The 22,528-nt window shown below is 54.7% G+C and overlaps 2 protein-coding genes across 2 annotated transcripts in view; one reads left to right on the top strand and one right to left on the bottom strand.

Annotated features, from left to right (window-relative positions):
• The first annotated feature begins 1,045 nt into the window (after window positions 1-1,045).
• On the top strand, window positions 1,046-8,964 carry Pla2g2f (phospholipase A2 group IIF). The gene is made up of 5 exons (XM_004637753.2): window positions 1,046-1,261; window positions 1,856-1,908; window positions 5,265-5,409; window positions 6,277-6,386; window positions 7,068-8,964. Exons 1-5 carry the CDS (start codon window positions 1,146-1,148, stop codon window positions 7,286-7,288), a joined length of 645 nt encoding a protein of 214 aa, XP_004637810.1. The 5' UTR covers window positions 1,046-1,145; the 3' UTR covers window positions 7,289-8,964.
• Window positions 8,965-15,239: 6,275 nt separating this feature from the next.
• Window positions 15,240-22,528, bottom strand: part of Pla2g2c (phospholipase A2 group IIC) — a 13,528-nt gene continuing 6,239 nt past the window's right edge. The window contains exons 5-6 of the mRNA XM_023722450.1: window positions 22,011-22,114; window positions 15,240-16,509 (exon numbers count right to left, since the gene is read on the bottom strand). Of these exons, the coding sequence (XP_023578218.1) occupies window positions 16,340-16,509; window positions 22,011-22,114 (274 nt within the window). The 3' untranslated portion in view covers window positions 15,240-16,339. The remainder of the gene's footprint in view (window positions 16,510-22,010; window positions 22,115-22,528) is intronic.

Below are 22,528 nucleotides of genomic sequence, written 5' to 3'. Positions count from 1 at the left end.
AAGAAAGAAAGAAAGAAAGAAAGAAAGAAAGAAAGAAAGAAAGAAAGAAAGAAAGAAAGAAAGAGAGAGAAAGGAGGTCTATACTAGGCAGGCCAGGCAGGTGGAGCAGGATGGCCCTTCCAGATGTAAACTTGAGTACTTCCTGCCAGATGTGTGGGCCCAGACCGCTCTAGTCTTAGCCAGGTGGACGCGGACACTGATCTGCTTCCACATAAGTAGAGACCACTTTCAGATGTAGATGGGGAGCCCGCTACAGATTCCATACTAACTCCCTTCCAGATAGACAACTTGAGTACATGGGCTCCTTAGACAAAAGACTTCTTGACCAATCTCTAGCCCCCCGAACTCTCTCTTCAACTGGGCCTGGATGTCATCCATGTCTCTGAATCTCCCAGTTTCAGCAAGAATGCTGCTGAGTTGGTTTCGCCGGAACCTCTGTCCTCTATATCTGTTCGATCATCCTTCATGATAGATCAGATCCTTCATCTCCACCACCCTCTAGGTGGTGTCCAATCACTCCAGCCTCTTCAGCAATAAGCCTATTAAGTCAGTTTAGCAAGAACCCCCTCAGCCCTTGGGCTTTTTCTTGGTAAACTTCCATTCACCAACCCCCACCTTACTTCTTAGCTGGAAACTCTACTTCTCACAGCTGTTTGGACTTGAACCCAGTCTCTCCCCCTCACCATGAGATTCCATTGCAGTGGTCTTCCGCCTACCGTGATGCCCCACCTTTGAATAAATTCCACCCTACTGTGCTTTGACAAGTGTCATTGCATAACTTTTTCTTTAGCATGCGGATAGAGAGACCTTTGGGCCCACTTCCTGTTACACACACACACACACACACACACACACACAGAAGCCAACTCTTTGTCAGGTACCTAAACCCCCGCACAGCCAGCACACACCGGAAATGGGAACTTCACCAGATAGCCATGGGCAGGGTTGTGGCAGTGGGAGGGAGGAGGTGGAGCTTATTTTTTCTAGGGCATCTGTCACCTGCCTCCTTCCCAGGGCATTGCCCCAGCCCTACCTACCCTGCCAGTGTGCGTGGTGGTGTGAAGCTGGGGCCTGCTCCCCAGAACCTCCAGAGCACATCAAGAAGATCTCAAGACCTATGTCACTGGCCCCTCAGGACCCAGAACATGGCAGATGGGGTTCAGGCCAGCCCCAAAGGGTTCAGGAAGAAGGCGCTGGTTAGATGGTCTTCTGGGTGGCAGGACCCAAGCCTCGGGGCCTCTTCTCCATTGAGACTGTCCAGGTAGGTGCCTGCTGCCCCCCGGATGGAGCGGGCCATGGATGGGGGCTGTGCTGACTCCTAGTATCCATTTCTCCTGAAAGGAGAGCTCTGAGTTTCTGAGCACTGGGCTGAGAAATGTCACTACATGTTCAGTCACAGAAGGGCCTTGGAGAAATTGAGTCAATCTTCCTGCAGCACTGGAGGCCCAGAAAGGCTCAAGAATTTGTCCAAGATCATTCAACATTGTGGAAGCAGAGCAAGAACTAGAATCCAGGAACCCAGGTCTCTTGGCTCTGGGTTCAAGCCCCAGCTGCCAGGTTGAGTCACATAACTGGGTCCCTGGACACCCTAGAGTGTGAAGGGGAGGAACTGGCTCTGATCTGAGATGGTTGCCCCCTGTCTTGGAAGCTGATGAGTGGAGGGAAGGTGGTCCTGGCATCTCCTGGCCTTGCCACCCTGGGGTGTGTTCCTCTAGGACAGGCAGGTGCAGTTTAAACACAGGGCTGGGTGCCAGCAACTGGTGCATTGAGGAGCATCCCGGGAGCTGCCTGCGCTGAGGCCCGGAACTGCAGGACTTGGTAGGACACAGACTCAGGCTCAGGTTTCCTCTCTCAGGTCCAGCCTGGGTGTGAAGAAGATCTTGGCCATCACCATCCTGACCAGCAGTGGTGAGCACAGCTCTGGGAGCCCCCTCTTCCCTCCCCTTGCAGCCTCCCTCCATGGCCCTGGGCACCTGCATTATTGCCCCGTGGATCTGGAGTTCCTTCCTCTCTCTCGGCTTCTACTTCCCTGTCAGGCGTCATCCTCTCCTTTGGGACTATTTACTCCTCAGCCAGCCGTAAACACGCCAGGGGCCTTGGCGTTTACGAGCCGTGAGGGAGCAGGGCACATTGCTGAGCAAGCATTGTAAAGCGATGGTACTGGCGAACATGTGTGTACTTAAGCATGTGTACGTGTCTGAAGGAGTTAATGAGTTTGTGTGCAGCTAGATATGGGCCGGTACATTGTTTGGGTGTGTCAGAGCACATGGGAATGTCTATGTGTGCAGCATGTGTGTATAAAATGTGTGTCAGGGTTGGCACCCAATGTGCGGGCCTATTTATGGGTCAGTGTGAGTGTGCATTACTTGTGGCATGTGTCTCCAGGGTGTGAGTGCGAACGTAAGATGCACACAACTCTGCACAAAGGTGGGTGTGCATCTGTGGGATCCTTTCCAAGGGTCAGGGGTCTTCTGATCATCCCAGGTGGGGGCAGCTGCCCTACAGGATTGTCAAGTGCGGCTCCTGAGACAACTCAGGCTCCACGTCACACCTTCGTGTTCCCCCAGCAGTTCCTTGGGTGTGTGGAATGTGGCCTGAACCTCTTGCAGGTTCTCATGGTTTGTAACCAGACATGAGGAAGGGCTATTTGCGTATGAACTCGGCAACCTATCAGTTAGAAAACTATGGCTGTGTCCAGCCCAAGAGCCTTCAGCGGGACTGAACACAGGCTGGGCATCTTCTGCCTGGAGTGTGCATCTGGATGTGACCTCAGTTCCGGCCACCGATTCTCTCCTGGGGACCAGGTGTGTGAGCGCACTTGCGATGCATGAGAATAGGAGTGTTCGCAGGTGTGTGAAGTATGTAAGAGTGCCCGATGCCCGTGTGAGCACAAGCGTAAGCCCTGTGGACACAACGTGAAGCAGGTGAGTGTAAGACTGGATGTGAGAATGAGCCTGCCCTTGGTCTGGCCAGGTAAGTTTCCACTTGTCCGTTGCTTTGTAGGAGCTGAAAGTCAGGGGTCTAGGGCCCCCCATAACATCATGCTCCTGTCGGGGAGCCATTGTCCCCAGTCCTCTGATCTTAGAACTAAAGTCAAGCTCCCCATAGAACTTGGTCAAGCCTACTTTCCAGCCTATGCGTGGGGACCTCCAAGACAGCTTCACACAGTCTTCTTCCACTGGCCTCAATAAGAGGGTGGAGAACAGCCTGGTCCTCCGCTCTCTGCAACAGCCCTTTCCAGCCAGGCCTCTGTGTACATGCAGGAGAAGGGCTTGTGACGAGAGGAGGCAGGGTCCTCACTCACTGCCCTGAGCCCAGCCATGCACCACTGCTCTTTCTGTGCAGCCATTAGTGTGTGTGTGGATGCATGTACCTGGATACATGTGTGCGCCTCTTCCATGTACACGGACACATGTGTGCACCTCTTCCGTGGTGCTGAGCCGTTCTCTTCAGAGTCATCTTTCCCTTCTCCCATGTCCTTCCTCTTTCCCTTTTTGTTTTGTGAATGATGGAAACCACAGAGCAAAACCCAGGAAGACTGTGGGGAGTGGGAGAGGCCAGTATTTCTGGCTTCTGCACTCTGATAGCCAGACAGGCCTGAGCCCCACCAAGCCCTGAGAGAGGGCGCCATGAGGGCTGCACGGATCCGGGATGAGCAAGGCCCAAGCCATGCACTGGCTGCAGGTCTCTCCCAGCCTAGACAGTCACTTACATTGTACAGATGGGGAAATAGAACCCCAAGGGGCTGTCATGCTTGCTTCAAGCCTGTCTGACTCCAAACATCTGAGCTCTCCCAAGTTGGTTGAGGAGGTGAGTGAGTTCTCTATCACTAGAAGTTTCAGACAACCACAACTCAAGAAGCAAGAGTAGCCCTTGGGGGTCCACCCTGCCTCCAGTTTATGAAATCCTCAACTTCTTCTCTCTGAGAACATTTCTCAGTTCATGCAGGAGGTCAGAGTGGGGACCACGGAGGAAGCAGGAGGCAAGCACTGAGCGGGCACTCTCTGGGTGCAGCTGGAGGAGCCCCAGGGCAGAACTTGCAGGTAGGGTCTGTAGTGTATGCTGGTTAGCATCCCAGCTTGGGGACAACAAGCTCAGATTCCATCCCGGGCTCTGCCACTTGTGTGACCCAGGCAAGCCTCCACTTTTGGGGCTTTTAATTTTCTCATCCATGAAGTGGAGCTAGGGTGACTTCCGCTGCTGTGCAGGATGGCTTCCCCCAGGAAAGGCTATAGGCCCCAAGGCCATGCAGCCTCCTGCTGGGTGGGCCTGGTGAGCACCAGGGCGTGGATCTGACTGGTACAGGAGGTGTCCTTGAACCGTTGCTTTCTCAGTGTATGCATTAGTGTGAGTGTGTATGCATGCATGCGTGTGCGCATGAATATGTGTGTGTGCACGTCTTCCAGTGCCCGGCCAGTTTGAGCCTGTGATAGGAAGCTTTTTCTGAACTTTTTCTAAGTTAGGCCTGAGGTGCGCCAACTCCAGGTCTGAGGTGGGGACCCTGACTCTTATCTAGGGACACAGACATCAGGCAGAGGCCAGAAAGGGAGCGGAAGGACCCAGAATCCCAGCCCTGGAGCTCCTAGCCACACATGGCATCTGCAAAGCCCCCTCCAGAGCAGAGGCACATGGGCTGCCCCTCTTTGTGGACCGTACTCAGACAATCCCAAGCTTTTGATGGCTTGACTACAGTGATTTTTTTAAATTTTTTTTATTTTTTTACTTTATGATGGTGCAAAAGCAACATGCATTCACTAGAAACCTTTTTTTAAATCTGGATATTTTCCCAGCTAGTGATATACAGGGTGATCTTACAATGGGTTTCTCAGAAGGTGCCATCGTAAATCAAGGAGCATTTGCACAGCACAAGGGTGTGGGTGAGGAACTCTCCCTGTTCAGGTTCTGGTTCTGTCTCCACTGCTTTTTAACTTGACCTTGAACAAGTTTTTAAAAATCGCTCCAGCCTCAGTCTTCCTATCTGTATAATGGGATGACTACTCATAGGGCTGCAGGGGTCATGTGTGTGTGGAAGAGCTCGGGACAGTCCCTGGCGTGGGGCAAGCCCTCAGCTAGAATGAATGCTCTGCTTTCTCGGGAGCGTGAGGCATAGTGCAGGACATCGGCAGCATACCGTCTCCAGGGTCTTACATGTTTCCTCTTTCCACTGTTCTGCTGCCACTGTCCCCCCTCTCGGGCTTTCTCCTGGGCCATAGGGACAGTCATGGGTGAGGCTCATGCATTCCCCCCACCCGGTTCCCTTGCAGTTCTGTCCACCGCCTACGGCAGCCTGTTCAACCTCAAGTCCATGGTGGAGGCCATCACAGGCAGAAGCGCCATCCCATCCTTCGTGGGCTACGGCTGCTACTGCGGGCTGGGGGGGCGCGGTCACCCCGTAGACGCAGTGGACTGGTAGGTGCTGGTGGTTGGGGCTCTTGCTGAGGACCTGAGAACAGCTGACGGTTCATGTTAGCCTCCATGTCTGTGAGGACAAGAAAGCCCCATCCCAAAAGCACAGGCCTTATTTGATGTGAGCAGGGAGGAGCCTGTTTTTTTAACCACGCCCTGCCTCCACGTCTTGGATATTTTCTGTTGTCCTTCTCCAATGTCTTGGGTCACAGAGGTGCACGGAGCCTTTGATGGGTCCCCAAGTGTACAAGGGAGTGACAGTCACACAATAAAGGCCATGACACCTGCTCCATTGAACTGGAGACTCAGCAGGGCTGTGCTTCCTCCGCCACAGCTCCTGCTTGGGTCTCCCTGATAGCAGCCACTTCCTGGTCCGGCCACGCTGGGAGCTTAATAAATGTATGCTGACCATCAACGTCAGAGGCACTGGGGGAAACCACTTGACACCCGCTGCCAGTCCCCCCACCTCGCTGTGTCCTCTGACCCCCCAGACCTTAGCCCTCCCTGGATCTCAGGCCCAGCAGGGGGAGCCTCTGTAGGCAGTCAGAGCTCCTCCGCAGGGACTTAAGCCCAAATCTTCCCTTCCTGACTCATTTCTGGGCCCCCTCACCTCAGCAACTGTAGCTGAGCTCCAGCTGGGGAAACTGAGAACTCTGAGGACGGGAAAAAGAGGTGAGAATAAGGACATGAACCCAGGAGAGCAACCCCAGCTCTGGCTGTGTGACTTCAAGCAAGTAGCTGTCCTTCTGTGGGTTATGGTCTGAAAGGTCTCATGAGGGACAGGGATAGACGATCTGAGGTCTCTGCTGGGGAGAAGGGACAGACAGACCAGCTGGCCACCTCTGCCCACTCACCCCTGCCCACCCCCAGGTGCTGCCATGCCCACGACTGCTGCTACCAGAAGGTCTGTGACCAGGGCTGCCACCCCTATGTGGACCACTATGACTATGTGATCGAGAATGACACTGTGATTGTCTGCAGTGAGTCACTCCCTACATCAGTCTTATCCTGTGGTGTGCCCCACTGCTTTGGGATTTCAGGCAAATGATGCAAAAAACCAGCAATGAAAACCATGAAAAATGAAGAAGCACATCCCAAATATTGCATGGGGACAAGCTGACACTAAATATTAAATGTCAGTGTAACATTAACATTAGCATAGCATTAAGAATTAGCATAACATTAAGAATTAGCATAAGCGAGCATTTGGCATTAGTACTAATAAGCATGAGCACAAATTAGCATAAGTACTACTTGTTGCCACTCAGTCCTTACCAGTCACTCCCTCCTGGTGTTCTGACCCTGGGACTGAAGGGAGGGGACCAGGAGAGGAGAAAGAGCAGGCTTACTGGCAGGGGTGGGCCTTTAGTTTTCTGGGTGACTGAGAACACACCCTCTTTCTGGGCCTCTGTTGCTCCAACTGTACAATGCCCTGGTTTCCAGATTTTAGCCTGGACAAGTCCCTGCCGGGTTGGTCACAGTAAACGGAGGACTCTCTGCAGGGTAGCCGACCCCAGCTTCGGACAGGACCCAGGGTGGTGGTACTGCTGCTGGGCTGGGGCTGTACCTTGAGGGCCACTGGGCTCTCAAGTCCACATCCCCCTGTCCTGCACCCTTGTGTGACTGCTGCTCCATCAGTGAAAGCCCCTGCCTATCCCTAGGTGAGCTCAACAAGACAGAGTGTGACAAGCAGACCTGCGAGTGTGACAAGAACGTGGCTCTGTGCCTCAAGAACCGGGTATACAGGCAGGAGTACCGTGGCTACCTGAACATCTACTGCAAGGGCCCCACGCCAAACTGCAGCATCTATGACCCACTCCCAGAAGAGGTCACATGTGGATACGGCTCCCCAGCAGCCCCTTCCCTGCCCCAGCACCTCTGAGGTCTGACAGCCAGGTCTGAGAGGGAGGAACATCTGGCTGGGGGGCCAGACAGAAGGAGCATATGGAGGTGGCCAGGTCTGAGCCCAGTGGTGCCCTGCTGTCCCCTCCCCAGAGCCCTATAGAGATGCCACCAGCTCTTCCAGCTCAGTCTTAGAGTGGGGGCTTCTTTCTACTGCTGGTTCTGGCCCTGGGAGGAAGCAAAGGCTTATTGGGGTCTCTCCAGAGTGCGGAGGGCAAGACTTGAGAAGGAAGGATGAGTCTTTTGCTGGTCCCAGGGTGACTCCAGCGTCTGTGAAACAGCCTCTCCAGGCTACCAGGACAGACCTGGCTCAGGATGGCTCCTCTCTACCTCAGGGACTTGTGGCACTTTAGAGTCCTATTAAGAGCAGGTGCCCCTGGCCCCACACTCATAGAGGTGGTACAGGAGTCCCAGCCCAGACACAAAAAGGAGGTTCCAGCCCCGAGGTGCAAGATCCCCAGAGCAGGTGACACTGGCCAGAGTGCACAGTAACTAGGAAGGGCTGCCAGGGACAGGCCTCCCTGTACAGTTCTTCTCCCTGACCTCTGACTCAGGTGCACAAGAGATGTGCCCTGCTCTGACCTGCTCTGAGGAGTACCCTGAGCACCCTCCAGCACACAGTGCCAGGGCCAGCCCTCCTGTCTGCACCAAGGCAGACAGGCTGGATCACAGGACATGGACCCTCTGTCCCAGTGCAGGGAGAAGCCAGGTGTCAGGAGTCCTGTCCACCAGAAGAGGCTGAGGGTGAGACCCACTCAGTGAAGAGGGACAGAAAAGTGGGCGGGAGAGGCCAAAGCAGGAGGCTGGAGGGCCCTGCAGAAGGCAGCAGAGGGGGCAGTGTGGGAAGAGGGAGGCAGGCAGGAGACAGCCAGTGGTGGCATGGAGGCGCCTAGGGTGCTGGCAGAGGTGCCTGGCTCTGCAGCCTGCCTGCCCCCTGTGCCCAGCACTCTTTCTCCAGGTCTCTGGCCCTGGCTGGGACAGGAACTCCACCCTATAACTCTGCCTGGCACCTCCTTCTGTCTCCATCTGTGGCAATCCTGAGGAGTCCCACAAGCCATCCCCTGCCTGGACCCTGACAAGAGCCACCAGGAAGGAAGTTCAGCTTGATCAGCAGTGCTGTAGGGGCCACTGTCACTGGGGAAGAGAACCCAGCTTGGATGGAGAGGGAAGCAGGAAGGGACGTTTACAAAGAAGATGGCAGAATGGGCCAGAGGTTTTACAGTGCCATACAGAAGATTCTAGAACAGCAGCGCTGGGACATGGGGGGAGGGGCTATGACTGGAAAGAGCCCTTCCGGGGCCCACCTCTTTCTGGCTGTGGTGTAACCCAACCTGCCCAGTCACGGGAGCTTCCTCCTCTGCCCTTTCAGGAGTCTACCCAGCAAGCCTCCTCCTCCTCCCGCCTCAGCTGGCCAAGAGGCCAAGGCCCAGCCCCACTGAGCCAGGGCAGCACTGGGATGGACAGGACAGTTAAGCCTCTTGCAGGGTCTTGGCCCCTGCCCTGTAGGCCATCCACCCAGGCACAGTCTCCTCTTTTGAAGATCCCTACCTGCATGAGTGGAGGAGGTTCTGCAGTTATGGGGTCCCTCCACCCCCTTCCTCACCCCAGACTCTCCCAGATGCTGCAGCCCCTAAGAATCTCCACATGACTCGGCACTCCCTCCTCAAATGAATAAAGGCCTTCTGCCCCAGATTATTCTGCTGGGTCCTCCTTGGCCAGGGCCCAGTGGGCACAGGAATCCCCATGGAGTCTTCAGCCCTGGGGAAAGCAGGTTGCTTGTCACTCCACAGCTTCACTCCACAGCTGGCACATCTGGCTCCCCCAGCCCCCTGCCTGGGGGAAAGCAGCCTGCTGCAGAAGAGACACAGGCTGGGAAGGCTGCAAAGGGCTGCCACAGCTAAGGGCACTGGGCCTGTGGTCCCACCGGGGGGCAGTGAGCGCAAGACTAGGCCTTTCTTTTTCTTTTTCTTTTCTTTCGTTCTTTCTTTCTTTCTTTTCTAATGTATTTGGTTGTTGCAAGGTCTCACTACACAGCTCAGACTCCTGGTGGGCCTCCTTCTTTCAGTCTCCCTAGCGCTGGGATTATAGGCCTGCGCCACCACACCTGGGGCCGGGGTGGCGCGGCACGTGGTGACAGTGATCGAACTGCGTTCCCTGCTCTTGCCTCAACTCTCCTGAGCAGATGCTTTAGTCCGCTGAGCTATCTCACCGGCCTGATACCAGGTTTTGTGAGCTGAGTATACGGAGGGCTGGGAGGGGACGCGGACTCGGGAGCTCATCTCCTTTCCATGGGTGCCATGGGATGTGAAGAGTACACAGGGACACCCCGAGTCCATGTGGCAGTCCCCAAGGTGCCCCAGAGGTGATCAGGGTGGACCTGGGTGGTATCTGGGGTCTCCTTGAGGGCGTGGGGAGAAGCAGGAGCCATATTTTTGCGAGAGGCTCCTGACCTGAGGGAGTCTCTCCTTTCTAGAACTTCTGTTCACTCTTTCCAAGTTGGGGAGGTTTTCCACGCTGAGGATAGAGGAGAGGGCTGTCCTTGTTCCTCTCTGGTCTCGGGCTACCATCTTTCCCAGACCCGGCCCATCCATCTTTCCCTCTTCCGAGAGACTCACCCCTTCTTCCCTCTTCCTCTGGCCTAGCTTCAGGACCCTCCCTTTTCTAGAATCCGGGCGCCACCTAGTGGACATCAAAGCTCACCACCGGTGCTGCTCTACACCTCTCACCCTCTGCTCAGAAGAGACCCTGCCCCAGGCCGACCCTGCCCAGCAGAAACAAGGAAATCATTAGGACCTCCTGTAGCGTATTATTATTATCACCAACAGCATGCACAAAGAGCAACCCCTGAAGCGCTGAGCACACGGGGTTTCCCTCCCAGCTCCCTGCTATTCGCGGGCTGTGTGGCCTTGGGGAACTCCTTTCACCTCCTGTCCCTCCACTTCGCCCCTTCTGAACAATGTGGTTACTACCGAGGTGCAGCGCAGAGGTGAGAGGTCTGGGCGTTGAAAACGCTGTGGCCCAGGCCTTGGCGTGGAAGACAGACAGTCAGAGATGAGCCTCTGGAGGGCCTGGCTCATGTGGGGGGCCGAGGTCCTCAGGGTCAGGCTGGCCAGAGGAGCAGGTAGGAGGAGCTGCTGGGGGAAGCTTATTGCCTATGACCTTTTGCCTCGAACAGAAACCTGGCAGAACCAAAGCTGTAGCTTAGCAAGAAGGTGGGTATAAAGGAGAGAGAGGGGCCAGGAGATGGCTCAGTAGGATAAGCACTTGACTGGCAAACGCAAGGATCTGAGTTCAATCCCCGGTTCCGCCAAAAAAAAAACACACACACAAAAAAAAAAAAAAAAAAAAAAAAGGAGAGAGAAGGGGGGCAGGAGGAGAGGAGGAAGGAGGGGTAAAAATGAGGAAGGGAGCAGGCAGGAGAGGAGGGGAGTGGGGAAGAAAAGTGGAAGGAGGCAGAGGAAGAAGAGGGGAGGAAGAAGGGGGGAGGAGGAGAAGGAAGGTGGAAGGGGAGGAAGAAGAACAAAAGAAGCAACATTCTGAGGGCATTTATTGTCCCCAAGGTGCAGCCCAGCCCCAGCCCTGGCACCCAACCTGAGCCTAGCCTCAGCTGGGCCCCAAAGCCGTCATTCTCTTAGCCCAGCCTTGATCCCGACTGTGGAGAGGCAGCCTTTTCCTCCCCAGCTTCCCCAGCTGTGCCTTGCAACAAGCAGCCAATGCCACCAACTATGACACCTGAAGAGAAAGACACCAAAGCTTCTGGCATCGGGAGGCCAGAGTGCGCAGCAAGATGAGTTGATAGAAAGAGATAAAGAGCCATCAGTAGAGAGCTAGAGAAATAGATAATATGTGACATTGACAAGGGCATCCTGCTGGGCAAGGGTCCAGGACCCCAGGCCATCAGGGCCAACAGGAGAAAGAAAGCAGGATGAATAGAGCACAGACTACATGCCAGACACTGTGTTGAGCTTCGTGTGTGTCATCTCATGTCATCCACCCTCTTAGCCACTCTCTGAAGACACCATGGTACAGAGGCACTAAGTCAATTTCTCAAGGTCAGGAAGGATTTCACTCCAATTCTTAAGCTTTAACCTTAGAAAGCTTCTGGTTTGACATCCTGCCTCCCCCAATCCCATGCAAGGAGATGGGACGTAGGAGATTCAAAATCAGATGTGGTTTGCCTGCCCAGCCCACCACACATGAGGGGACCACTGGCGACAAAGCCCTAGTCCTCACTAGCTTTCCATTTTCATCAGTAAAAGGGACATGAACAATGTCTGGGCTCTAATAGTCACTATGACAACAGACCAGAAAGCACCCCAGGAAGAGGAAAGGGCACACAAGTATCCATGTTCACTGCCATGAGGAAACCAAGGCCCAGAGAGAAAAGGAGGATCGTGTGAGATCCTTCTCACCACAGTTGCCTTCACAGGAGATAGGTCCCTCCCTCTACTGTCTTCACTTCAGCTGCCCCAGCCAGGACCAGAATCTAGGGCCCTTCCTGCAGTGACCCTGGGGGCAGCCACCCAGCTCTCCCTCTCCAGGGTCTTCCCTGTTCTGTTTCTTCTGGGACAAGCCTGCAGAGAGGAGCCCAGAGGGACAGTCAGCTGGCACTGGGTCCAAATGCCTGCTCTGCAGTCTGCTGGCTGTGTGGCCTCGGGCAAGCCTTCACTGCTCCAAGTCTCAGTGGGTTGGGGATTTCAATGGCATCTGTCTGGGGACTGGGTGTTCCATGTGGCCCCTCCAACTACCAAGGTTGGAGAACACATCTGGATGCCCCATCCCCCACCCTCGCCTCTCAGGGGTTGGATCACACCGCTGAAACTTTTTCAAGAATGCTTGGCCCACAGCCTAAGCCATCAGTCTATACAGTCAGCGGCCCACAGACCCAGCCACCCACTCCTCAGCAGCCTGGCTGTCCCATGCAGGGCTGGAGGCCACGTCCATATGGTCACATACCCCAACACTCATGCTCTTCCTGACTTTTCCGGCACCCTGGTATGAGGCGGGGAAAAGCGAGTTTGCCTCCTATAGCTCCCACATGCAGTTAGCCATGAAAAGCAGCATCCACCTCTGGGTGAGATGCGGAACCCCCAAACAAGCCCTCCATGGAGAGATCACTACTGCAGCACCCTCACACCGGCCAGCTTCATCCAGGCCTCGAGAACCATGGCTGGATGGACTCTAGCGAGCTGCTGTAAGAGCACATTGGGTTTTAAAGCCTCTAACACAGTGCATGCAGTACAGGGAGCCAATGGCACGAGCCCTGGCTCCCACTGGGTGCATCCTCCTTGTGGATTCAGCGCTATGATCTCAGCTGCCCATCTCAATCCCAAGGACCCAGAAGCTCCAGGAGGCTGGGCTGGCTGAGGCCATCATACATGGGGAGAGCAAAGCAAAGCTCAGGACATTGTAGACACTGCTGACTCTGGGGTCCCAGCCAGGTTCTTGAGCTACCACAACTCTTCTTGTTGAGATCCTGCTCCTCATTTTTTTTTTCTAGTTCTAAACTCTTTTCCTCTACAGCTTTTCATGGCCCCCACTCAGCTACTTCCTTTGCCTTCTCTAGGCTCTCTTGACCTCCTCCTCCATGAACACATCAGATATTTTTTGAAAAGGACAAAGATCCTTGTCATGAGTGCCTATTTTAGTGGGGCAGACGGACCACTAAGAGGACTAGAGGCAGGGGTATGGCACATTGGGTGGGACAAAAAGAACTTAAGATAAATCAGAGAGGATGGGAAAGACCAAGGCAGGTGTAGGTAGGTAGTTCTGAAAAGACGTGGAGCTGGAGAAGCCATTGGCACATAAGCATGGGGTGGAATGGTAGATCCAGTCATCCCGTTGGCCTGTTATGTGGAGAAGGCTGCGGGCTGAGGGTGGATACAGAAAGAGAGACTGTGATTAGGACCAGGCACAGTAACTAAAGCATAGGCAACGGCACCTTGACCCTAAGATGGCGGGAGACAGGGGATGTGGTAAGAAGCAGCCAGATTCTAGACTTTTCCATTTTATTTTTCCTTTCCACATAGACATTTGACAGACGTTCTGTAAAATTTCAGAATCTAGATGGCTTGGGAAGGTTATGCCAACAGCTTGGATGTGGGTGTGGCATTTAAGAAGGCAAAGTTAGCAGCCTGGTTTTTGACCTAGAGGGGCCAACATGGAGAAAGGACGCTCTGCTGCAAGGCGGGAGGGAGGTGGATGAGGAGGCTGGGTTTGCATTTGTTGGATTCTCTTCAGCCGCTCTATCCAGGACGTGCTGCCCACCCCCACTTGGCCTTCTTAACTTCTCTTCCTTGTGCAGCATTCCTTGACTAAGTCTTCCTGGTCCTCCTGGGCAGTGTCATGGCTCCCACGCTGACCCCACTTCCACCATTCCTAGCATGCTCCGCAATCATCTGTCTGTTGTGTCACGTCACCCTCCACCCCACCTCACACCCCTTAGAATACGATGTACCTTTACCTCTCTGCCCCTAGCCAAGGCCTGGCTTGGAGTTTATCCTCTGTACATATGGATCCTTTCCCTCTAAGGACAGTGAGATTTCTCAAGGAGCAAGAAGTCACCACTGGATAGCCCCGGCTCATTCCTTAGAGTGAGGACATGCTACCATGGGCTTCACATGCCCCATCCCTTCCACTACCAGATCCAGAGCCAGGCCCTGGGAATAGAAGAGACAGCCTGGATCTCGCACTGGAGTCCCCATGCCCCACACTGGGCCTCACCCTGGCCCCTCTTTCTCCATCATGACTGTCAGCCCGATACCTTCCCAGAACAGGGCAGATCCTGGTGTGACCAGGACGCTCCAGCTGGGAAGGTACGGCTGGTTCAGCCTGCTCACCCTGGTTCCATGCCTGTCCTTCCCCCACTCAGCCCGCTCCAGCCACTCAGACTCTTCCTGGTGCTCACAGGCCCCCGGGGTTCCTTCTGCAGCTGCGCTTTCTAAACACACGTAGGTGGAAGAAGGAACACCACAACCACAGGCTGAGCCAGGCAGAAGCCACGGGCCCTGGTTCCCAGAGCTCCTGAGACTGTACCCCTCCTGCTTCCCTTTCTGTCTTCACACTTCTTACTTTCCCAATCCAGATTTTATGTCAGAGCTCTAAAGCCACTCTGGGGCTGGCAAGATAGCTCAGCAGTCCAAGTGCCTGCCTGGCAAGTTCAAGGACCCTGGTTTGATCCCTGATAACACGTGCCATGCAGGCCCTGCCCCTGGGCCCACTGAGCCAGCCACAGAAACTGGGCATGGTGGCACAGGCCTGTAATCCCAGCACTGGGGAGGCTGAAAACAGGAGGATCACTATGAGTCTGAGCTGCGTAGTGAGACCCTATAGCAAATATATATATATATTTTTAAAAAAGTCACTCTGGTCCTCAGCATATTCTCCATAGGATTTTTATTTCATTTCACTTTATTTTATTTCATTTTACTTTACTTTGTCTTTTTGAGACAGGGTTTCATTATGCAGTGAACTCACTTTGTAGCCCAGGCTGACCTCAAACTTGTAGCGATCCTCCTGCCTCAGCCTCCCAAGTGCTGGGTCCCTAGAATTTTAAAATCTGACTTCCTATGTGTGTGTTTTCTTTAAGTCTCTGAATCCTTGCTACCTAGCAGTTTCCAACATGTAGCAAATGCTTAGTAACTGTGTGCTGGGTGACCTACTGATCGAATCCGCGTGTTCCCCATCATTATTCAAGTCAGACCCCTCCTCCCGTACCTCCAGGGAAGGAGCAGGAGCCATGTCACATTTCACTGGCCTCCATGCCTGATACAGTGCTGAGAACCCTGCATCTCAGTGATCAGAGACTATTCCCATCTATTAGGTACTGCATCATAAGGGGTCACACCAAAGCATCGAAGCTTAAAGCATCAGCCTTTACAGCTCACAGTGCTGTGTGTCGGAGTTCACCTGGTCTCAGCTGGCTGGCCGGCTGCCTTTGTCTCCACTTGGCTTTCTCAGGAGTTTGTGGCCAACCATGAATTGGCTTTGCTGGAGTTGGGACAGGAGCATGTACTCCTTGATAGGAAAAGCTGAGCCTCGTAGTGTAAAGGACAAGTGCTAAGAGGTAAGAACAAGTGGAACGATTGTGCCAGGTTCGCCACTTCCCGTTCCAGCTGAGCGCTGTACACCTCAGAATCCACCCAGATTAGACCGTGGATTAGTCACTTCTTCATGGATGAGACGCAATGCCTGACACCCACAACTTCAAAGGACCTAGGGTTTATTTGGCTCCAACATCGGCAGCCATGCATACGGAAGAGCACAGTGGAGGAGAGGTATCCAACAACCATGGCAGCCAGGAAGCAGAAAGGCAAGGGAGAAGCCCGGAGCGAGGATACAGCATTCCACTAGCAACCCTGTGACCGGGCTCCCACCAGACCCTACCACCTAACAGCACAGTCAGCTACCAGACTTCTCAAGAGATGAATTCACCAGTGAGTACAGCACCCTCGGCCAGGACACCCACATGGCAGTGGCAGTCGGGGACTAGCCTGCTCGTGGTGCTCTGGCTCTGGAGACATGAAATGGGCATCAATTTTTGTCTCTACCTGTGAGTTTAGAGGGCAGATTTTGAGCAAGTCAGAGCCAAACTCCAAGAGCCTCTCAGGATCTCTCCTCGGTTCCCAACCAGATTTGTGTCATGGGTGGAGTTCCCAAATCTGCCCCAAATCCTGCTTTGGGGTGGGAGTGGAGGGAGAGTTTGGGATAGATACAGGGGCTTTGCGCATCCTAGAACCTTCCTGGAAGGGTGGTTAGGGATGTCTGTACTCTGTGGCTTTGCTCTGTTGCTTCATAGCCCTGACTACTGTGTGGAAGTACCTGTTATTTAGTAGGTATTTCTGTTCTGTCTCCCTCCCAAGAGTGTGTGTGCCTCTCCGTTTCTGAGCTCTGGGTTTCAAGTGTGGAGTGAGGGGTGCACCTAAGGGGGTGGCGATGGTGAAGGAGAAGCTACAAGAACAGGAGCCTCTCAGGCTTCCAGGAGGTGGCTTCTCAGACAGGGGAGCAACAGCAACGAAGCGCAGTGACTTCCCTAGCACTGGCGCTTATGTCCGCTGCACTTCGGCCGGCTGGAGAAGAACTGCTTGAAGTTTTTCTCATAGGTGGGCAGGCTGTCTTTGAAGCAGTACGCAGATTGCTTGTCACACTCGCAGGCCTTCATCCCGCAGAGGCAGCTGCCAACGGGACCCAGGGTGCATCTACCTGCAGAGACACACAGGGTCACCAAGGGCCCTTCTCATCCTAGCACTCGGCTATAAGGCTGGGGAGACCAGGGAGCTGCAGGGGCCAAGGGCTGAGGACAGAAAGGGAAGAACCCAAGCAAGAGTCCTTTTCCTTCATCCTCAGCCCCTTCTTCAGAACATCTGGACATCCACAGCACTGCAGAGAAGCCCAGAAAAAAAAAAAATACAGAGGGGAAGGGGAGGGCACGCTGCATGGAGGGGCTGAATCCTTGAACCTGAGCAGTCGGTGGGCCAAAGGGCCAGAGGGCCTCTTGTTTCTAGCTGCCTGCTCCCCATCCCATGGGAGAGACCCACACACACACACACCAGCCGAAGCACAGTTTTTCCCCTCTATGTAACTCTACTCTCTTTGTGAAATTGAGAGGTAGAAGGGGGCCCCCAGATGCCTTGCTCTCCAAGATGGTGGTGGAAATGACAGAGTCCAACAACCACACCTCCTCCCTGGGATGGTGCTGGGCTCACAGGGCAGCTGCTCCCAGCTGCAGAGCCCTCAGCAGAGGCCCAGCCCTGCAAGCACTGCAAGACACCTGTCCTGGCTCCACCCGTGGGCAGAAGCGACACTCCTCCTATGGTCCAGCACTGGCTGCACCTGTTTATCTGCCATCCTCCCTCTAGAAGGCCCACACTCCTGCTGGAGCTGTCCTCCCACTCCTGTCTGGAAGCACAATTTCTTAAAGCCGATGACACTACCCCACGCTTCAGCTGCCCCTTGTCACTCGCGCTCCAGAATGTGCCAGAACATTCACGCTGCTCCTCCCCCACCCTGCCACACCTGGACCACCTTTGCCCTCCCACGCCCCCTCTCCATCCGTGAGATCTATCCTCATCTATGGAGCCCAAGCTCCCCAGGGTCTCTGCTCTGAGCTGGTTCCTAAGCACACCCCTGTCCCTGTCCCTCCCAGAGCAGCACCAGGAGCAGGGAGCCCATCCCCAGGGAGCCAGGAGGGGCCAGGCTTGCTGTTTAATAACAACCCTCTTGCGGGAACTTAGGAGCACAGGATCCCAGCACTGTGGAGTCACTTCCTCTCAAGGCAGCATCTGTGACCTCACGACCTCCCTCCAGGCCCCACCTACTAAAGGTCCCAGCACCACTTACTGGTTCCACTGGAGACCTAGCTCTCCCATCCTCATCAGCTGGGTACATGGCTCCTCTATGACGGCTCAGGTCAAGTGCCGCAAGTCGGCCTTTTCAATCCTCATACCTCAAGCCCTGGTATGAAGCACACCCAGCAGCTAGCGCTTCTCCTTGTTCTTTCTATCACCGCCTTGATTCAAGCTACAATTACTCCTCCCTGGTACTCGAAACCTAGCCTCCTAACAGGACCTCCTCTTTCCGCCACGCTCCCCTCCCACTGTGCACAGCAGCTGGAGTGCTCTTTCTACAGCAAAGTCAGAGCACCTCATGCCCCTTCAGGACACACACGGGTGGCTCCCTTGCCACTGAAGCAGAGGGTGAGCCTCTCCTCCAAGCTGGGCACCACCCAGCAGCACATCTGCGTGGATCTGCACTCCAGCCTCACTGGCTCTGAGGCCTCCAGTCCTCCTCCATGAGGATTTTCCTCAGCGCCCTTCCGTGCCCAGACCTCACCATTCCCTAGCCCATCACCGTGCTCGAGCAGCTTCGGAGCACTCGCCCCGTCTGAACCTGTCTCTTGTCTTCCCTCCAGCACAAGCTCCTTCAATCCAAGGACTGTGTTTCTCATCCCCAGTCTCTGGTTCCTGACACGGGTTCACTCTCCATCACCCATGGGCCTTAACTGGGTGAGATTACTCGGGCTGTGGAACCAATTAAAGGAGACTACCCCAGACACCAGGGAGCCCCAACGCAGACAGGCTTCCTCTGCTCTTGGAATTTACATTCTAATCTGGTGTGGAGTGCAGGCAGGGGTCGATGCATAAGTAAACAAAGAAGTAATGAGATGATTTCAGAGGGAGACAGAGGGCTAGGGCAGGAAGAGAGCGACATGACCATGAGCACAGGCTGCTGTGCACAACCCTTTCCAGGCAATGAGAAACCAAACTTCAGCAGTTACCACTTCTGCCTTCTCCCCTTGGTAGGTGGGAGACATCAGAGGCCTGGGGATTGAGGTGACGGTGGTACAGGCGGCCGGAACTGGCCTCTGCCCCCGACTGCTTGCCTCCTCCCCACAACACGTGTGTGCATGTGTGAGCAGAGGGGGGTGGGTACCAGGTGATCTTAAAGTCCTTGCCAGTGCCAAGGGCTTATGTAAGCCCGCTCAAAGGAGGGATAACTGCCTTGCAGGCCTCGGACAGCAGCTGTCCCCTCCCCAAGCCTGTTGGCCCCTGGGCTTGGTGAAGACCATTCCCTGCATTCATTTCTAGGGGCACTTAGAGACACGGATGGACAGGCTAAGCTGCTTCCTCCCTTCCCCTCCCCTGCTCACCTACAGCAGCACTCCCCACCAGCTGCCTGTTGCTAGGTAACCTGGGACCAGGAGAGTGCAGGATCTCAGAACTCAGGGAGGTGCTTAGCCCTTATGGGGCAGCTCTTTGAACTCAGGTGTCTTATCCCATAAGGCTCACCTTAACGACCTTAGCCTGAGGGGAAGTACCAACAGAGTCCACAGAAACCTCTGCATGGGGAAAAGAAAACAAACCAAACAGAAACCTAGTGTTTTTCCCCTAGAAAGAAAGAAGAGATAAGGCCTGGATGAAACAAGAACATTCCACATCCAAACCAAAAGCACTAGCACAGCATCTGCTGCTGGCCAGACCCTTTAGCAGGTCGCTGTGGGCAGTCCTCCCAGCAACCTTGTGAAGTGCTTGTGATTGACCCCATTTTACAGATGGGGAGACTCAGGCATGGCTGGGAGAGTCAAAGCTGGGGTCAAGCCCAGCTCTGCCTGATTCTCAGACCTCTTAGCAGGAAAGGAAAGATCTGAGGCATTAGAGAAGACCGAACTCCACCTGCCCCTCCTTCCCCTCCCTGGGCCAAGACAGAGCATTCCGCTGCAGGACAGTTTGCTGCAGACCCTGGGACTTCCATGTCAGACAGTTTTGCCCATCATACACGGGCCTGTCACCATTCACAGCACAGCAGGACGGAAGGCAAGGCACCTGGGTCTGAATCCCATCTCTCCTCTCCCTACCTGTGTGACCATGGCCACCTTGCTTAACCTCTCTGAGCCTCAGTGCCCTCCTTAGTCATGAGGAGAATAAGGCCAGCCTCAGAGGTCTATCATGGGGGTTCAAGGTGCTGTGTGCAAAGCATCGGTCACAGAGACACAGAAGCTGCTGCACTGTTCTTGCACCTGTTTCATGGATGAGGATGCCAAGGCCTTGACAACTGGGCCAGGCAGAAAATTCTGGGGTCCTAGAAAGGCTCAAGGCCCATGTGTCTTCCTCCCGCTTGTTACTCTTCTGGGGTTGAACTCTTCCCAGCTCTAGGCTGCGGGGAAGGGTTGGTCGGGATGGCCTGCAAGGTGCTTTCCACCTGGAGCTTCTAAGACAAGGAAAGGTGGGAGAGAGAGGTCAGGCCAGCCTTACTCTGTGCCCAGCACCAGCCCAGGCACCCAGCGGGCAGTCAGCCAGCACTGCGCTGCTGAATGGATGTGCTTGGCTTTCAGGCCCCAGCAGCAGCAGAGCCCGCAGCAGAGCCTGGGTTACCTGGCTCTCACCAGAAGAGGATGCTGTCACCCTGGAACTGTGGCAGTAGCACCTCCACCAGAGCAGGTTCAGAAGCTGCATATGCGGAAAGCACAGGGCAGGCCACTAGCTCACTGGGCCACTCCCAGCCCCAGTCTGTGCTTCCTAATACCACCCAGCACATGCCACCAGTTGGGACTCCAGCTTGTACTGCAGTCACTCTCCTGCAATTTGTCCATTTCCTGGGGTTCCAGGCTGGGAGTGCACAGTGCCCAGGCCTGCCCTCAGCCCTCGTGAGCAGCCAGCCTGCAGGAGGCAAGGTAGAAGCGTTGTCTGTCCTCCGTAGGGAAGGATTCCCTCCACCTGCTCAGAGTCCACCTTTCCCTTCACACCGATCTCTGCACTTCATGGGAGCACCCGAGGGGGGCGCTCTTACACACCCTTCTCCAAAGTGAGGCTTTCTCAACCACTGCTAGATGACACTTGGACATGACAGATGGAAAAAAGGCAAGAAGAAGCCACACAAAAGCAAGATGGTGAACCAGGTCGGCAAAGTCACCTTTGTTGTACTCTCCTTCCTCACCAGCCAGGAGCCATGCACCGAGCACCATCATGGGACCACGACAGAAAGTCGCCCCTGGCCTCAGGAGGCATCACACCTGTGCCGAAGCAAGCAGTTTCGTGACATTGCCTTCTCCAGCCTCTTGGCCCCGCTCCACCAGCCAGGCTCTGATGCCTTTCCCTCCCCTTGAACATGGCCTGGGGGAGGGCACAGAAGGAACCTTTTGCTTTAGGCTTGAGGATGACCATGGACACAGAACTGCAACTCAGATGTCTCCTTGACCCCACAAGTGGAAGGAGGCTCCCGGTCAAGAGTCCACTCGGGAGCAGCGGTCTGAGTTGAGCTGAGTCTTCCACTGCAGGATTCTGCGCCTGAGACCACCGTGTTGCAGGACTCACACCTGACATTAGGAAGACCTCATGGTCCAACCTCTCAGGGCACTGGGGTGTACCGAGCCGGAATCCTGGGCGGGGGCCACTGAGGAGACCCGGATCTGAGTACTGAACGTCTAATATGGGGAATGAGAGGATGTGTCGCCCCCTACGGGCTGAGTGGAGCTGGTAGATCCCTGAGCTCCGAGGAGATGGGAGCTCCCAGAAGCCTGCCACTCTGAGTAACACACCCAGCAGTTGGTGAGCTGCCCACCCGGCTCTGCGGGAGCAGTGGGGCCATGCGTGACCCAGAGTCTTCAGGCACGTACGCTCTTTAGACCACACCGGCTCTGCATGTACCAATCCCCACCAATCCCAGGACCTACTCTGGGACCTGCAGGGCCTCTCCCCATGTGTAGAAGCTTGGTGTTCATGCTGGCTCTTTTCCTCTTCCTGAGTGGCCTCACTACCACACAAGTTCCCTTCCTTCTTCCCTCCTACTTGCTTCTGCATCCCCCGAGGCACTGATCGCAATTCAAGGCATGCGGTCCCCCTTCACAAATATTTATTCAACTGATAGACAGCTGAGCTGCTTGCTTAGCATGTGGTGGAAACAAGGAAGAATGTTCTAAACAGCAACAGTTGCCAGGGGAAGCTGCAAAGCCTATGCAATCTCCAGGCAACACTTAATTGAGTAGGTATTACGTGCCACGCTCTGGACTCCCTGAGGTGCTAGAGAGAGCCTGGTGGATAAAAGATACCAAGGCAGGGACTTCCCAAGAAGCCCCGGTTCTCACCATTGCCTTTTTCCATCTCACAGCGCCTGAGAAAGTCCCATTTCCCAAAAGACCACTGGATCAAGGAGGAGGTTAAGGAAAGACTGAGGTTCGAAGATATTTTGCTGCAGAGAAAGCTACTTACAGGTCACTGTTCCGTTGAGGGTGTGGAACTGGTAGCTGTTCAACAAGGGCTGGCAGCCGAGCTCCTTCAGCTTCAGGTAGCAGCAGTCATGGGCCCGGCAGCATCTGGCAGCCAGAGGAGAGGAAGATGAAGGGCTGGGGGAGGGGCAGAGCAGGGGAAGGGGCGGGGTGAGCTGGGCAAGGGGATGGGCGCCTGGGGAATCCATGAAAGCCTTAGGTAGGAACAGGAAACAACTCACCTGCCTTGCCCCCAAAGAAGGTATTGGAGGTGGGGAAGTGATTACTGATATCGCTGTCCCCCTGCACCCAAGGGGGATGAACTCCAAGACCCCCACGGACATCAACACCCTGCTCAGGTCCCTTGGTGCTCGCTATAACTTACACAATCCTCCCCTACACCTCAAATCATCTCTAGAGTTATCATCCCTAATACAATGTAAATACTTGTTCTAATGTATTCTTCAGGGAATAGTGCCAAGACAAAAGCCTGTACACAAGCAGTACAGATGCCACTTTCTA

The sequence above is a fragment of the Octodon degus genome, unplaced genomic scaffold (genome assembly GCF_000260255.1).
Source record: "Octodon degus isolate 3935 unplaced genomic scaffold, OctDeg1.0 scaffold00092, whole genome shotgun sequence".
NCBI classification, from domain to species: Eukaryota; Metazoa; Chordata; class Mammalia; order Rodentia; family Octodontidae; genus Octodon; species Octodon degus.
This window is presented reverse-complemented; position numbering and strand designations above follow the sequence as displayed.